The sequence below is a fragment of the Chlamydotis macqueenii genome, chromosome 3, assembly GCF_036417535.1.
Source record: "Chlamydotis macqueenii isolate bChlMac1 chromosome 3, bChlMac1.mat, whole genome shotgun sequence".
NCBI lineage: Eukaryota > Metazoa > Chordata > Aves > Otidiformes > Otididae > Chlamydotis > Chlamydotis macqueenii.
This window is the reverse complement of record NC_141558.1, coordinates 23,842,066-23,860,134: the sequence shown is the minus strand read 5'-3', so window position 1 is coordinate 23,860,134 and position 18,069 is coordinate 23,842,066. Positions and strand designations below refer to the sequence as shown.

Below are 18,069 nucleotides of genomic sequence, written 5' to 3'. Positions count from 1 at the left end.
TACCTCTATGAAAAACTTAAAAAAAATAAATCTATCACTCTGCTGAGTTATTTTTCTGCTACCATTTGTCTTCTGGTATTTCTGATCTAAAGATGTCTGTTTTCATTTCTGTATTTATCTAACTTATTGAAGAGATCTTATTTCATTTATGGAGTTCAACCTCTTACTTTTGGGGACTTTGTGAAAACACCTGAAATATACACTATGAATTTTGCAGTAGTAGTGGCATCTCTCTTATGAAGCATATAGTTATCATTTAACAGCTTGATTCTGGCTTTCAGTCTTGTTTTGCAACCAATTGTGAGTCATTCCGTGTTTTTGCAATTTTTAAAATTAATTCCAGAATTGTAAAATGTGAAATGTTTACAATCTCAAAAGTGTAGTAAAGATCTTAATATGAAGTTGAATTATAACTTTTTCCTCTGTTTTACCTCAGTGCTCTCATTAGTTTTATTAGAATTTTCTTATCTTCTTTTACTGTTGACCAACCTTTTATCTGCACTCTCAACATATCTCCTGCTTTAGGCCAAGTGTAAAATCTTAAACCTCTCTCCTGTCACAAGATACCTCAATGATTCTTCTTCCCCTTTGTTTAACAGTCAAAGAACCTGTTGAAAAATAGAATCTCATTTTAATGACAAGAAAGTTAATGAATTTTGACATGTGTCCTCAGGGACCCTGTCTTTGTGATTGCAGTGAGCTAAAAAGAAAACAAACTGCAGGCTTTGATGGCTTATACATAGTCTATAGAGATAAAGTAAAGGACATTATTATTTGGATCTCTTTTATTAAAAAATCTGAGTTTTGCTCAGTATTAGAACATGATTCCTCACCCTCTTTCTCAGTATTTTACAATTGGCGGACTGAATCTTGACCTTGAATCTATTACAGTAAAATACATTTTTATATTATTATCTACAAGTGTCATAGACTGCAATTTATATAAAATGTTTACTCTAGCTTAGCTGAGCTTTCCATCACTTGTTATATAATAGAGAAGCATTTTGATGATGCATTGCACTTATCCTACATTAGTATGACCACCTAAAAATGGCATGAATTGATGCCTTTAAGTGAACCGATATGCATCACAGATCTTGTATGTGAATAGTAAATTTAATCCTGTTTACAATTAGCCTAGCGGATTAAGGGAGGAACAGTTTCTCAGTGAATACTTGTATATGTAGCTACTTGTGTAGAGGGGTCTGTTAAAGATAAAATTTTCAAGTTTTCTTACAGAAACAAAAAAATGGAAGGAAATTTATTAAGAGTAAAAATAATAAATATAGGCTGTCATTAAGACAGTTTTCAGAATTTCAGTTATAGACATGTTTAGAAAATAAAGGAATTAAAAGACTGGAGTGTAAGTTCTAGTTGTATCTCAGACATATTATTTTCTTTTACCTGAGTATTTAGTAACTTTACAAAAGTCTTCTTCTTCTGCATGCAAAAGGCGTATCTGAAATTATTGTATGTCACCTTTTGGAAGAATAACATACCCATGCTGAATGGTAATCTTGTTGAATGCTGTTGCCAGTCTCCCTTGTTGAAGTTGCTTCAGTCTGAATAAGTTTTAAATATGCAATAGAACATGGCCTGATATCTTCTGAGCACTCCGATTAAATTGATTTTGGTTGACCATAGTATAGTTGTTTTAAACAAGTAAACTATTTACTGAAAAAATTTTTTTGAACTGTAACTTAAATTCTAGCCCCGCCATGCAATGACTCTAAGACCTGACTGATTCTTTTTCTTTTTTTTTTTTTTTTATTACTGTTTATATAAAGAACAACATGACAGATACAATAAATAGAGGTAGTGTACATAAAGTGTAATCCTAAGGATGAAAACAATATTAATACCAACATGATTGATTGGTGACAGCCAATAGAGCTTCACTAAGGACAAATCGTGCCTGACCAATTTGGTGGCCTTTTATTAAGGGGTGACAGCATTGGTGGACAAGGGACGATAAACTGATGTCATCTATCTAGATTTGTGAAAGGCATTTGACACTGTCCAGCACAACATCCTTCTCTCTAAACTGGAGAGATATGGATTTGAAGGATAGACCACTCGGTGGATAAGGAATTGCTTGGATGGCCGCACTCCAGAGTGATGGTCAACGACTCACTGTCCAGGTGGAGACCAGTGACAAGTGGCATTCCTCAGGGGTCCATGTTGAGCCCAGCCCTGTTTAAGATCTCTGTCAGTGACATGGACAGTGGGATAGAGTGCACCCTCAGCAAGTTTGTCAATGACACTAAGCTGTGTGATGCGGTTGACACGCTGGAGGGAAGGGATGCCATCCAGAGGGACCTTGACAGGCTGGAGAGATGGGCACATGCAAACCTTATGAAGTTCAACCAGGCCAAGTGCAAGGTCCTGCACCTGGCTCGTGGCAATCCCAGGCACAAATACAGGTTAGGTGGAGAATGGATTGAGAGCAGCCCTGAGGAGAAGGAATTGGGACTGCTCATGGATGAAAAGCTTAACATGAGCAGGCAATGCGCGCTTGCAGCCCAGAAAGCCAACTGCATCCTAGGCTGCATCAGAGGCATGGCCAGCATGTCAAAGGAGGTGATTTTTTCCCCTCTACTCCACTCTCATGACACCTCACCTGGAGTACTGCGTCCAGCACTGGACTCCCCAGCATAAGAAGGACATGGACCTGTTGGAGAGGGTCCAGAGGAGGGCCACGAAGATGATAAAAGGGCTGGAGCACCTCTTCTATGAGGACAGGCTGAGAGAGTTAGGGCTGTTCAGCCTGGAGAAGAGGAGGCCCAGGGAGACCTTACAGCAGCCTTTCAGTACCTCAAAGGGGGCCTACAGGAAAGATGGGGAGAAACTCTTCAACAGGGCCTGTTGCAATAGGATGAGGGGTAATGGTTTTAAAATAGAAGGAGGTAGATTCAGACTGGGTATAAGGAAGAAATTTTTGACACTGGAACAGGTTACCCAGAAAGGTGGTGGATGCCCCATCCCTGGAAATGTTCAAGGCCAGGTTGGATGAGACTCTGAGCAACCTGATCTAGCTGGGGATGTCCCTGCTCCTTGCAGGGGGGTTGGACTAGATGACCTTTAAAGGTCCCTTGCAACCCAAACTGTTCTATGATTCCATACTATGATTCTAACTGGAGCTTTTAGGATTTTGGTGAGGCTATTGATGTGCCTTTTTTTTTTTTTTTAATAGTTTCACCATGAAAATATAAAAAATGTAGTCAGGTTTGGGTCATTAAACAGTTTCTGCATAATTTGTGCCTTCATTATAGCCTTTGTCGAATTTCTTAAATGTCACTTTACTGATTACCAAGTGCCAAATATAAATAATTCCTACTGTCACATGATTTCAAATGGAAAATTAAATTTGAGTCCCAAATACTGTTAAAAACACAATTCGTACTGGCAGTTGTTACTGAAGTAAGATCTATGGCAAATATTAAGCAACAACTGAAGATTTTCATTAAGATGCACAGATATCTATTAGTAAGATCCTCTGTAAATAATTGATTTATTTCACTGAAGAGTTGCTTCAAAGTTCTTCTGTACTTTATTCTTTCTATGTCCTTCTACCAGCTGTGTGATTTATCCATTCAGCTCATAAACAGACATTAATTTCACACTTTGACTGAAATTGATTTGACATGCAAACACCTCCACCTGTTATAAAGTCAGCATATCCTCCAAAGCAGCTTTTTCACATTGCTCTTCTGTTTTGTTAGCAATTTAAATTCACGTGGGTTATTATTATTCAGGATGAAATAATTATTTATCTTTACATAACTATGAAATTTGAGAAAAACAATACTTCATAATCCAAAACATTTTCAAGAACAATTTTTAGGCTTTCTAAATTTATTTGTTTATTTAATTGTTTTAATTTATTTTTATTTGTTTAATTTATTTTTAAAATTTTATTTAATTTATTTATATATTAAAAAATAAATTAAAAATGGTAGTCCACTCAGATACTTTATGAAATATGTGAATTACTGAATTAAGTTAAAAAAAAGCTATAGTGATGTCTAATTTAGTATTGTGTGTGCTTACGTGCTCTGTTTTGCATCTAAACACTTCTGAGTGTACAGTATTACTTGATTTTATTTTAATTACAAAGAATTAATGACATTTACTAGAAAAACGGATGTTCTAAAATCTGCAGTCTTAGTGTTCTGAACATAGCTCATAGAACATTGTGCAGTGAGGATCTCTAAGTGCAAAGAGTAATGATCTACATTAAATGGAGTATTTGTGCAGATGAAGTCACAACATACATGCTGACTGTAGGTGAAAAACATATTAATGCAGTAAATAACATAGTATATTTTCAGAAAGGAATGAAATTTGGAGAGCAGTACAAATTACTTTCATTGTTCACAGATTTGGTCTGCAATACAATATTGAAGCTTTAAAATAATGCATTTTATGGCACTTTTAATATTTTGGGGGATAATTAGATACCACTCTTCTACTTCTTTGTACCTTCCCCTCTCCTCTGAATTTTACAGGACAGCATAGCCATGGTCAATGCTTTCTTGAGTAGGAAATTATGTACCTTTCATGGAAAGATTTTAAAAGAGCAGTTCCCTTACAATTCACTTGTAGGCTTGATATTAGTATAGTGTTTTCAAAGGATCTTTATTTTTCCTTTCAGTGTCCAAAGAGTGACTTAGTGCTTAAAGAACTTTTAGAAAGCAGAATACTATTTACTTTAAAACAAAATCATTACAGTTTAAAGACACAATAAAGCAATGAATGCTTTGCAGCTATTCTAGCAATACCAGTTTTAACACATAAAATAAATGAAGTATATTTGGTGACCTTCTATGACGGGGTGACAGCATCAGTGGACAAGGGACGAGCAACAGATACCATCTACCTGGAATTGTGCAAGGCATTTGACACTGTCGCGCACATACTTCTCTCTAAACTGGAGAGACATAGCTTTGATGGACGGACCACTCGGTGGATAAGGAGTTGGCTGGATGGCCGCACTCAGAGAGTGGTGGTCAACGGCTCAATGTCCATGTGGAGACCGGTCACGAGTGGCGTCCCTCAGGGGTCCGTGCTGGGCCCGGCCCTGTTCATCATCTTTGTCGGCGACATGGACAATGGGATAGAGTGCACCCTCAGCAAGTTCCCTGACGACACCAAGCTGTGTGGTGCCGTCGACACGCTGGAAGGGAGGGATGCCATCCAGAGGGACCTTGACAGGCTGGAGATGTGGGCCCATACCAACCTCATGAAGTTCAACCAGGCCAAGTGCAAGGTCCTGCACCTGGGTCGTGGCAATCCCAGGCACAAATATAGGCTGGGCAGAGAATGGATGGAGAGCAGCCCTGAGGAGAAGCACTTGGAGTGCTGGTGGATGAGAAGCTCAACATGAGCTGGCAATGTGCTCTTGCAGCCCAGGCGGCCAACCGCATCCTGGGCTGCATCAAGAAAAGCGTGGCCAGCAGGTCGAGGGAGGTGATTCTTCCCCTCTACTCTGCCCTGGTGAGACCCCACCTGCAGTACTGTGTTCATTTCTGGAGCCCCCAACATAAGAAGGACATGGACCAGTTGGAGAAGGTCCAGAGGAGGGCCACGAAGATGACAAGAGGGCTGGAGCACCTTTCCTATGAGGACAGGCTGAGAGAGTTGGGGCTGTTCAGCCTGGAGAAGAGGAGGCTCTGGGGAGACCTGATAGCGGTCTTCCAGTACCTCAAGGGGTCCTGCAGGAAAGATGGGGAGAAACCATTTAGCAGGGCCTGTTGTGAAAGGACAAAAAGTAATGGTTTTAATATAGAACGAGGCAGATTCAAATGATACAAGAAAAAATTTTTTTACACTGAGGGTGGTGGAGCACTGGAACAAGTTGCCTGGAGAGGGGTCTGAGCAATCTGATCTAGTTGGAGATGTCCTTGTGTTTTGCAGGAAGATTGGACTAGATGACCTCTAAAGGCTCCTTCCAACACAAACTATTTTATTATTCTATGATTTTATGATTCTATGTTTCTAAAATTAAGTAATTTCGAAGTCCATACTGCAGTAATATACATTCAATTTCAGTTTAATCACCTTTCTTATTTGAAATACTACCAAGATATCTTTCTCCCTCTTTCTCTGTATCCATTGATATATTCCAAATCTAACATTTTTCATTTGAATAGTGACTGCTTCTAAAACCTATATTGAGAGCATCTCGATCTTGAAGCTCCAATATATCCCATGTATGACATCCCTTTTAATCTTCAGTTTTATTTGGTGAAACTGGACTAATTAGTCCTGGTCTTTAAAGAGGAGAAACACTCATTGTAAGATACGGAAGTGGCTACTGAGGGAAAATAAGATCCTTCTATCTAAAATTAATTTTATTTCACAGAATTATCAGCTGCCATAGGCTTGAAATTTTGATGTTTGCTTTTTCCTTTGAAGACTATGAGAAAAAGCAGTATTTATGCGGATACATATGCACAAGAAGACATGCACACCTGCAATATATGTCACAGGGCTACAGCATCTTGAAAATACTGTGGCTGCTATTGATTAACTATTTTTGTAATATCATTTGTATACAAATTGTTAGAATTGGGCTAAAAAAAATGTATATACTAAACTAGTTGAAGCAGTTCTTTTGCCTAATGATAATTCTCTATTCACATTTATGCTTTGAGATAATATAATTATCTAATTTTAATCCATTTAATATGTGCTAAATTGATTTTCTTTAATGCAAATTCTTAATTAGGATGTCACATGTTGCTAATTCAAATGGTTGAAAGAAGTCCAATTATATTGTGTCAACCAAGTTTATAATGTAAAAATCATACTGTTTGTATGACATGACCAATTTTCCTAAAAATATATATTATCTATTGTTAATTACATTTTAATCTTTTAAACCTTTAGAAATAAACTCCTATGTTGGCTGTTCCATTACTTTCCTTAGGATCAGTGTTGGCATTACACTCCTATAATTACACAGTTCAATTTAATTGCATGTTTAAAATATTGGTAGCTCATTGGTTCCTTTCTAGACAACTACCATGTCTTTTTTTGGCAAGACTTAAGATAATTTTAGGTAAAAATGTTCAAGGATATTCTGTTGCAAAAGAAGATAAAGCCTATCACTTTCCCAGTTTGAGGGGACAGATTTTATATATATATGCATTTTTATAGTTCCTTTGGTCCTCTTTTCTCCAATTTTTGAGACAATTATTACATATGACCTTGTCCAGTCATCTGGGACCTCCTTTGTTCTCCATAAGTTCTTGAAGATAATTGCTAATAGTTCATAGACTGCTTCAGTTTAAATACTTTAATGTGAACTTAATTAGGCCCTGTTCCCTTGAATATGTCTGCATTTTCTAAATAGCCCTTAACCTGCTCTCTTCCTGTCCTGCCTTTTGCTTAATTTTAGTTAAACTTCTGTTATCTACCTTCCCCCCCCACCCCCCCCCCGGAAAAGTGAAGAAGGTGTTCTTCATTCTCCCTTCCTGCTAGCTATTTTTCTTTTGCTTACATTTAATGTTTTTCTACAGTGCTTTTATTGTCTTTTGCCTCATTCCATGCTTTACCTTTTCATAAGATTCATCCTTATGTTATTCTGATAATTTCTGAGGCAGCTACACTTGCTTTTCACTTTACTTCCTGTTTGCCACTGTAACATGCTAACTTGCATTCCCTAAGACATATCTGGGCTACCTTTTGTCCAAGCAACTGCTCAGGCTTGATAGGCTCTACTCTTTCTGTCAGAAAAGAAACAGGAACTCTGCAATCTGAACAATATGATGCTCCTTATCACAAAACATTAGAATAAAAATCTACAGTGAGACTGAAAGCCCATAGCATGTTGATACTAGACAATAATGAATCTTTAAGGAAAAAATGGTTAAGTATAAAGTGATAAATCAGGAGACAGAGATAATTCCAGAGTACTTTCCCTTTTTCCAGTTATGCATGACTCAAGTACTTTCTCTTTGTCTCTCAGTAAGATTGTCTTCAATGTCTTTGTGCAATCGCTTTTTAAACTCATATATTTTGCCTCCCAAAAAAAAGATATTTCCGGTCTATTTTATTAGTCCTCGGAAATTGTCACTTTGGTCTTTTATTTTCCTTCTTTAGTTCTGTTGTATCAATGTTTATATGGAGGGCTAGAACTACAAATAATATTAAATCTGCAAATGAAATATGTTTTTGTGTAATGTCAGAATACTACTTCCTGTTTTATTTACTGTTCCTTTCCTGGCAATTCCTAACATTTTCAGTAACTTACAATTTCATAAAATTGTCTTTTGTATGCCAGAGTTCTTGTTCCTGAGTGGTATCTGTCAATTCAGAGCCTATCACTGTGCCTGCAAACTCATAATATTTTTACAGATTTATTTTTCTACAATTATTGATGAATTTCACCTGCTGTTTCATCAGTCACTTAGTTGATATCATAATTTTTTCTGCAACAAGTAAAAGAAAGCTTCTTCCTCATCTTTGTTCAGATTTGGTCTGCATCTACCCTCAGACATGTAAAATTGATTGTAAACAGACTAACATTTTATTTTTCTGGATTCTATAGTGGAATATTTAAGTACATGGTAAATATCAAATGTAAAAACCATATTTGTCAAAAAGGCTTGATTTTATTTTTCTTCTCAAATTGGTTTATTATTCTCAAGGATTTTTATACGATATGATATGATATGTTATTATTACCAACAAGTTATCCATATGCTATGATAGTGATTTCTCAGCTTAAATAGACTTATAAAAAAATTTCTATTGGTTTTCCATCTATCTGATCTTAAGGTCACGTTTGTTTTTTAATATGATACAGAACGCAATAAGGTAGAAACAACAAAAATTAATCTGCTGGGTATGATCTGTGGCCTTTTTGATAACAGCAAGGACAAAACATTTCAGAGAATTTGTGAGAATCTTTTAGAATGCTGCTGAGAACTATATGACCTGTGAAGGAGGCCCTCTGTCTTTATAGTTCGAGACTGATAATAAATTGTACTGTAAACTATCTTTGCAGAAATTTACTGGAATAATGATAAAATTGTGATAATCTAGAAAATTATCAGGTAAGGCCACCCAGTTTTTAGCTTTAGGTCAACATTATTTTAGCTTTAATAGACACTTTTACAATTATGTGCTATCCAATTATGTGTTATCTGAAATGTTATTCTCTATTAGTTTTGATTTATCATTTTCACTTTCAGTAATTGTTCCCATGTTTCTTTGCTGGAATCATATGTATAATATCTTTCTTTTACTTATGTCCTCTTCTGCAATCCTGAGCATGTCTCTCTATCCCTTCTCTTTGTATAAGGGTTTCTCCATTTGTGTTTTTAAATTCCCATAATTTTTCACCATTTTATTTAGATCAGAAACCAGCATTACACATACATTTCAAAGAAAGCTGAACTGTCTACTTATGTAAACAGTAGCATTTTGTCTTTTTTTAAGTATTTGTACTACCAGCTCTTTATCTATTTTTAAAACAGTATTCTCTATGGAAAAGAAGGAACCTTCAATAATGTCTGGTTCTTTATCCTAAACTGAAACTATTTGCCTTATAGTACTGAAGGTTCATGTGTAATTTTGCAGCTGCTTAATTTTTATAGACCACTATGGTTCCCAGTGAAGCAAGAAAAATCATACTTCAGAAGAATACAGTATTATTTTGGGATACTCAGTTGAATTCTCTCCTCCATCTTAAGTTTCTTGTGCAAATCTTTTACAACTGTAATCTATAAACCTGTTCAGGGGTGTGAAATCATTGCTGATTCTTTCTGCATTTCCTATGCTCAAGGCCTAGGGAGCCAAGCTGTCTGTTCCTGCCATTGAAGAAGTACTTCCGGTTTTGAATTTTTACTATGTAATTAAATAGTGGCACTGAAGCCACAATAGCCTGAAGATAGGGAAGAACAAGTATGTAGATATGAATAATGTCTGTTTAGCCCATTAGTAATTTGTCCATTTATAACTCGTCTCCCTAACAAAACTGAGGGACTTAGCAGAGATACTTGCTTTATGTCACATTACAGTTGCTGATTTTGTCTTTATATATCTCACTTCCCTTTAATTAAGCTGGATTTTAATGACATTGTCTAGAACTGAAAAGTGAATTCTAATAGTGAGATGGAAGATACAGGGTCATAATGTGCTACTGGTTCAAACAAGTTTTATTATTGAGATCAGTGGGAAGATCAACTTAATCTTTGTAGTATACAATAAATAGTATCATAGTTAGAATAATTAAAACACAGCATTTGTCATATCACAGTTTGTTCCATATCACAGATTTTTTTCTAAATTTAAGAAAGTGTTATGTAAGTGTCAAATTTCACTATGTCAGGTATGATGACTGTTAAGACAGGGAGGTATGAGGAATAAGAAGAAATAAACTAAATGATCAATTTTCTTGTATTTAAAATATTAGTTTCTGTGGCCTGTCATATAAGTGTTTAAATATTAAACCGAAAAGATCTTATCTGACATGGAAATAAACTTCCAAACTATCGCTTTTTTGGTCTTTTTTTTTTTTTTGGTAAATGTATACCTCTGTCAACTCTCAGCTTCCCTTAACTTATCTTGACAATAGCTAAGATTATAATTATGAGATGTTGTCAAATTCATTATTTTAGATTTTGGAGGTATTAACTTCACCTTTCTGATAGACCTGGAGCTGCTGAAGTTTATTTGTGTATCTCTTATTTGAAACAATGGATTGTTGGGTAACCAACATGTGTTTAAAACACTTATTCAATTTAAATTGTATTTATACATCTGAATTATCAAAGTGTGAAGATAATATTAATACTCCACTGGTAAAAGTTGTATCTAGCTACAGATTTAGTGATTTGATGGTGATTCACTAATCATCTAAGCTAGAATATTAGATAGTGTGAATGAAAACAGAGCGACATGAAGAATTTAATTTTAACTGTGTATTTGTAATACAGTAACAAGGGCAAAAAAGGTAAATTACTACCATGACTAATAAATTCAACACTGCTTAATGTTATAGACTATGAAGTATTGTATTACATATTTCAGATGCCTAGGTCAAAGTAATGCAAAGCTTTTTAATCAAAAACACTTGAACTGCAATGTGACACCTTTAAAATAGTAGTCATAATACTTATTTAGATGCTTAATATCATTTTAGAATTGCCATATTTCTTACTTTGAAAGAAAATACAGCAACAGAAAGGTCTTTGATTAAATTCAGAGGGATATGATCTACTCATTGGAAATCTAATCTTGTAATTCTTTCAACATTAAAGAGAGAATATTCCCTGAAACTGAGTAAATATTTCTAGTTTACGGGCAAGATGAAAAGTCCCTTTCCCCTGGCTACTGAAAGAGAGTACATGAAAACCAGAAACAATTGAATAAGATCAATGTTAATATTTTTTTTGTAACCAGAGGAAGCTGATATTTAAATTTAAGCTTTAGAGTTTATTTGCAACTTCATGAAGTTCACAGAGCTCTAAGGATTCACAAGCAGCCTAACATAGAATGAGTACACAGAGTAATCCTAAAGGAATAGGGGTTTTATTGTCACACCTTAAATAGGTTAGTATAGCTTTTATTTTCATGTTTGTCATTTTAAGAACCTTTTCTTTCCCATAGAATTTCTCTAGGAGCTCAATATATCTCCAACTGACTTGGTCAGAAGAATGTTCTGTTTTTATCAAACAGATATATAGCCTCTTTGCAATTTATGAAGTAGAATAGTTGATGCATGTATTGAAGTAATAAGCACAGTGCACCTCAACTGAATTTAGACAGATTTTTTTTTTTCTCTTATCAAATCAGTAGAAGTCTGACAGGTACCAGAAGAGACAATGAAATAAAAAGCTGTGTTAAATCCTAGAGGACAGTTGAATGTTGGGAATCGTTACATGCCTGTACTACTCTAAATCTAGATATAAACAAATAGTATTCTTCATGTATAAATACAAAATTCTGTATTTGGCCTTCTCTGTCTTCCCTAATATTTGCTCTGTCATTAATATATATGATGGAAAGCTAGCTCTTTATTAAAGACAAATGTACAGAGAGTCTTGCATCTGACTTAATCTGCTTTATTCTGTCATTTCCTCATGATTTCCTGAATGTTAAAAAAGTTAATATTTAATATTGTGTTCTGCTGCTGGTAGAATTTTTATATAAATTTGTATTTTACAATGCTTTAATAAAAAAAATTAAAAATTTGGACATTATAACTGAAACTGCTACTAAAAGCACTGTATATCTTTTCATTGGTAAGGGAAGTTTTGTCTTCTTAACCATTACAGACCTATAATCAGTCTATGTATGAGAAATCCAGTCAGATAAAACACAGCTTTTTGGGGGGCTGTTATTTTTCAACTGTTTTGGAAGGAAATTGTCTAATGTATACATTAATTAAATGTAATATAAAAGCAAAGACAGGTTTTGAACTGAAATAGTGCATGGAAAGTTGGTAAAGTGCAACTTTTTGATTTTACAGTGAGAAAACAACAGATCTTTGTCTCATTGTAAAATTAATTGGTAGAATATTAATTGACCTAAAATTGTGTTATTGATAGTAACACCTGTAAAGTAATATGAATAAGAATGATATGATAAGCATATTATAGTAAATCTTCATACCGGGAAATTTATGTCAAACTTGAAGATACAAGTGAATGCTATCTATTGAAATTAAATGAGTACTTTCTTTCAACCTGAATAGCTTGGTTTTGACTAGAGTACATTTTCTGTTATGGATAGATAGTCTTCAGTTCAAGGTTTGTGAAGATGTAGATTTCTAGAGCTAGATTAAATTTTTTCAAGCTTTTTATTGTGAAAGCGCTAATAAGACATTCTCAAAAGTGTTTTATAAATTTGTGACATTTACTGTATTGTATTTATGTTGAACAAACAAGCACAAACCCTGAGAGTTGAGATAAAAATAAAGTTAATACATTTCGATACTTCAAGTTATTTGGCATTCCAATGTAAAATAATTTGATTTAAAAGTTTCTTCTAATGTATTTTAAGAGAAAACCTAGAATTCATCAATAAAATATTTTTATGGCTTATTTCATTAAACCTTTATTTTTCCAAAGAACAGAAATGTGTTTTAAAATGTTTGACCTGAAATTAGTTTTTATATTTTTAACTGCTTGTTGTGCTTGCAAAACCATATTTTAAAATGTGAATTATACCACCAGCCCAAATAAAACTGGGCATTCTTGGATGAAAGGGGATATATTAAGAAGCACAAAGTATTTGCTTAGTCTTTAAAGTTTATTGCATGTTCTTGCCTTCCTTAGTAAGACCTCAGTTCTGACTAAAGATACTGTACTAGTTTTGTATAAAAAAGCAATTTTCAACTTGCCAGAAAGCTTAATTCACAGTAATTCCTAATAAAAATGTTGATTCACTGATCCATAACTCTCTCCTAGGGCTGGGTGTATCTCTTGAGAGTTAGAAAGCATCCTGGCTGATCTTCTATTTCAGTAAATTCATTAATTAAAGATATTTTGATACTTCCTCTGTAGGTCATGGAAATAAACACTTGTTGCTTTTTTTTTAAAGGACAAATCTTCAGCAATGCCTTTGCAAAACCCTGCAGACAGTTTGCCTCCTGTAATTTCTGCTTGAGTTAGTATTGCCCTGATGTTTGAGACATATAGGTTTTTGTTTATGATCATTCTCATGTGCTGGATTAGATACAACTCAACTATCAGTGGAGGAGAGGAACTTTTAAAATGTGATTAAAATGTGAGTTCTGATTTTCTGTAGCTCCCCACATTTTCATGTAGGATGTGGAGCTGTTGATAGCTGTGAACACACAGGTATCCAGTGGTCTACTGTAGCAGTAGGAATCAATGTCTCAGTAGGAGCAGGCAGGTGAAAATACATTAAAGCATTGTAAGTACATACAATTTTGAACCCTTACTTATAAATATTATTTATGATATTGCTTTGCTGGTCTTTTATGATATTTGTGTACTAGACTTTTTGGAAGATGTTTTCATTCATTTGATACATTCTAGCTTTCTGGTAAGACAAATTAGTTACATAAAATGACTGACTCTGGACGTTTGATTTTAAGATCACCAAGAAAAAAATTTATACCTCTTTTTATCCTGATAATTAACCTATTCTTTTGTGAAACATGTAACATACTATTGTGGTTTAGCGCCACTCAGGACCAAACTATGCAGTCTATCTCACTCCCCCCACCCTCCAAGGGAATAGGGAGAGATAACGTAAGAAAAAAGGCTTGAGGTTTGAGATAAGGACAGGGAGATATCTTTAAAGAAAACTATTCGCTTATTATTAAAACCAAAGCAGGATAATGAGAAAAAGAACAAGATAACTTCCCCCACCCCTCCCTCTTCCCAGGCTTAACATTATCTCTACTACCTTCCCCCACCACCAAGCAGCACAGGAGGGAAGAGGGAATGGGGGTTATGGTCAGTTCATCACTTGTCACTTTTACATGACTGCAGTGTGGAGTCCCTCCCACGGGCTGCAGTCCTTCGTGAAACTGCTCTGGTGTGGGTCATTTCTTCCACGGGGTGCAGTCCCTCCAGAATGGCTGCCACAGCAGGCGCTCCATGGGGCACACCTCCTTCAGGCATCCACCTGCCCCAGTGTGGGGTCATCCACGGGCTGCAGGTGGATCTTTGCTCCTCCTTGGACCTCCATGGGCTGCAGGGGGACAACCTGCTCCACCATGGTCGTCACCACAGGCTGCAGGGGAATCTTGGCCAGGAGCAGCATTACTCCTCCCCCTCCTTCTTCACTGACCTTGGCATCTGCAGCTGTTCCTCTCACAAGAAATTCTTCACAATTGGCTCAGGCAGATGCCTCTCAGGTTCTCTTCCTATCTCCTCTCCACTTCTTGCAGCTGGGCCAGGCCGAGTCAGGCCTAGATGGCCGCCTGGCGGGAGGCCAGACAGTGAGGGCCGCAAGGGCCACAAGGCTTGTGCCTCTCCCTCTCTGCCCCTGCTTCAGCTTCTTAACATCTTCTCTTCTTATTTTTTTCTGGTTTTTTTTCCCTTTCTGAAATACATTATGGAAGAGGTATTATCAGGGAACATTCTGCTACCAATTATCTCGGCCTTAGCCAGCAGTGGGTCCACCCTAGACCCAGCCGAGTCCACTGGACAAAGGGGAAACTACTTCTAGAAGCTTCTTAAAGAAGCTGCCACCGTAGCCCCCTGAAAATACTTGTCAACAGTCTGTTCAAAACTGCTTAAGGGTTTAAACATAGTAATTTACTTCACATATCATAATAACGCCATGCTTCATCTTAAAATTTCTGTTGGAGTTATCATGTCAAGATACACATTTCTCCCAAGATATAACATTAGTAGATTTAACAATATTTGATAGTAGATTTGATTAGTAGATTTAACAATATTTGATAGCAGACATTTTAATGGTGTTGGATTATTTAATACTATTCAGTAATATTTAATACTATTCAGAGAGTTGGTTTTTTTTTTGTTTGTTTTCCTGAACCTTTCAGACTTTATAGCTTCAATTGAACAGGGAAATGTTTAAATAACAAAAAATTTATCAGTAATTTAAGTCAAATGAGATTTACATCATTTTACTACAGATGTAGCAACACAGTTTACAGAACCAGAAGTGCTTTGCTTTTATTTTTGCTGCTCGAATGTAAATTAATACAAAACCTGCTTTAAAGTTAATGACAAAGGAATGGAGCCTTCATTTTTGATGGACAGCCAAGTCTATAGTAATTTCTAACATCATAATTTCTATCACAGGCAATTAATTTTTACATTTCCTTTCCTAATATTCTTGTTATTCATAAATTTCATTATTTTTACATTTTATTGCTAATAGCATTATAAATGGAATTGCAGATATGAGAGTTCAGATAGATTTATTACTAGTACTTAATTACCAGAAATAGGAACTATACGTACTATATCTCCATGGTTAGAATGGAGACTCTGTGGCTTTCTAATTTTATCTTCAAATATGCTGTAATTCAGTGCAGCCATGCAGCTAAACATGAGTATTTTGTTATATTCAGCAATGCAGGTATGGAAGCTATTAGCCCAAGTAGTAGTTTTACAATATTTACCTCTAGCTTATTTTCAGCTGTAAATATTGGTTTAAGGCATAACACCAAATATTTTGAATGCACTTTTGATACTGATACTGACATAAATTGCTTGCAAATATATTTTCCTTATTATTGTGTTTGTATTTTTTTATATTCAGAAATTGAGAAAGGAGGTTGTGGAGACCCTGGAATTCCATCATATGGAAAAAGGACTGGCAGTAGTTTTCTGCATGGAGACACACTTACCTTTGAATGTCAAGCAGCTTTTGAACTGGTGGGAGAGAGAACGATTACATGTCAACAAAACAACCAGTGGTCTGGCAACAAACCCAGCTGTGTTTGTAAGAATTTTTTTTCGTTATTATTTTTCTGACCTGAGTCTCTTTCTTTTCTTAGCATTTGTGACTAGCCAGCAGGAAAACATTTCAAAAGACCTTGAAGACTTGTTCAGTCACATAGTTTTTTCAGTTGGCTCAATAGTAGCTCATTTATGGGGAGCATCACGTAGGACTGCTTTAGAATGTTATTTCCCCTCATTTTATATTTTATTGAACCATTTAACACTCTTAATGTATAGGTGTGTTGAATTAGATTCTAGATGAGCAATTTCTAATAACATATAAGTGTCCAGAAGGACTCTGTGGCACATACACATTGATTCTGGCACTGCAAAGCAGTCTGAAGATCTGTGTAAGAAAATCTGGGGGATTTTTTTTCTGGTATATTAATAAAGCATGAAAATGAATATAAGGAATATAAGGATATACAACATTGAAAAAAAGTAGGTAAGACTAGTTCATTGGTTGTGAATTTTATTTTAAAATATAAAATATGTTTGTAGGTAAGCTTGTAGATGGATTTAAATGGGGGAGGGGGGTTAATTTTATTTTTTCTTCTTATTTTACGGTAAAATAGAGTAAATCTTTATAGGACATAGTTATATTAGGAACTTCAGTTCTTCAGACCACATTACCTTTTCCTATAAAGAGTCTTATAATTCAGTACTGGATTTACAAAACAATCTTAGTAAGGTGTCCAACAGTACTTGGACATATATGTATTTTGCAGCTGTGTTGGTACAGGACTTACCAAGCTGAGTAATCGTGTTCTGAACTGGAAGAAGTCTCTACATGCCCATGCAGTACTGAAATGTGTCTAAGCATATAAGGCCTGGGCATAGAGACAGTGCGGCTACAATTCCATTTGAAGACAGAAGTTGTGTTTCTTCATGGCCCTCTATTGCATTGGGTTGATATATTAGTTTCTGTTGGCAATAGCATGAAATATTTTAATATGGTCCCCTGTTTGATGTCCAAATGGCCTATGAAAGATAATCAAACCTAAACATAAAACATCTATTTACAAACATTGAGTTCAGTTTGAAATATGAAGACCAAATTAATGATTATCCTTTGTGTTAATATGCCGTGAGCCTTCCTCTTTCTGAATGTACTGTACTTCTCACGAAAGTACCAGCCACAAGCTCATGACTCTGAAATCAATTAGGCATTGTCTTGATGAAAATTATCCCAAAGGAGAGAAAAAGCAGAGCTATGAATCTTTTTTTTTTTGTTTAATTGCCCTGTTCTAACAAAGGCAAACTAGGAGTAAAATAAGTTTCTACTATATACTCTAATGAGTCCTTGATCAAAGCACATCTAAATTTTTACTATTATTTGCATCAGCATGAACTTTGTGTACTACAGGCAAAATTGGCCCTTTTGCTTGACTTTTTGTATTGTTAAATAATTTTTTATGCATATCACTTTTAGAAAAAAAAATCACATTTAAATTTGGAGGTTGCATTTTCATTTCAGAACAAACCTGCCATTTTTTTTCAAATTATGACACATCAGGAATTACTTTTGCTTTCTCTGGCATTCTCTACATGCTTCTAATAATCTTTTGCAGGCCCTGATGCAGTCACTTAGCCTCACTTGGGGAAATAAAAACATGCAAGGCTGACAGGTTATATTCGAGAAATGTTCTCACAGTCTTAAACA

The 18,069-nt window shown here is 35.3% G+C and overlaps 1 protein-coding gene across 1 annotated transcript in view; it reads left to right on the top strand.

Annotated features, from left to right (window-relative positions):
• Nucleotides 1-18,069, top strand: part of CSMD1 (CUB and Sushi multiple domains 1) — a 1,203,024-nt gene that overhangs the window by 886,500 nt on the left and 298,455 nt on the right. The window contains exon 13 of the mRNA XM_086744017.1: nucleotides 16,225-16,407. Within this exon, the coding sequence (XP_086600143.1) occupies nucleotides 16,225-16,407 (183 nt within the window). The remainder of the gene's footprint in view (nucleotides 1-16,224; nucleotides 16,408-18,069) is intronic.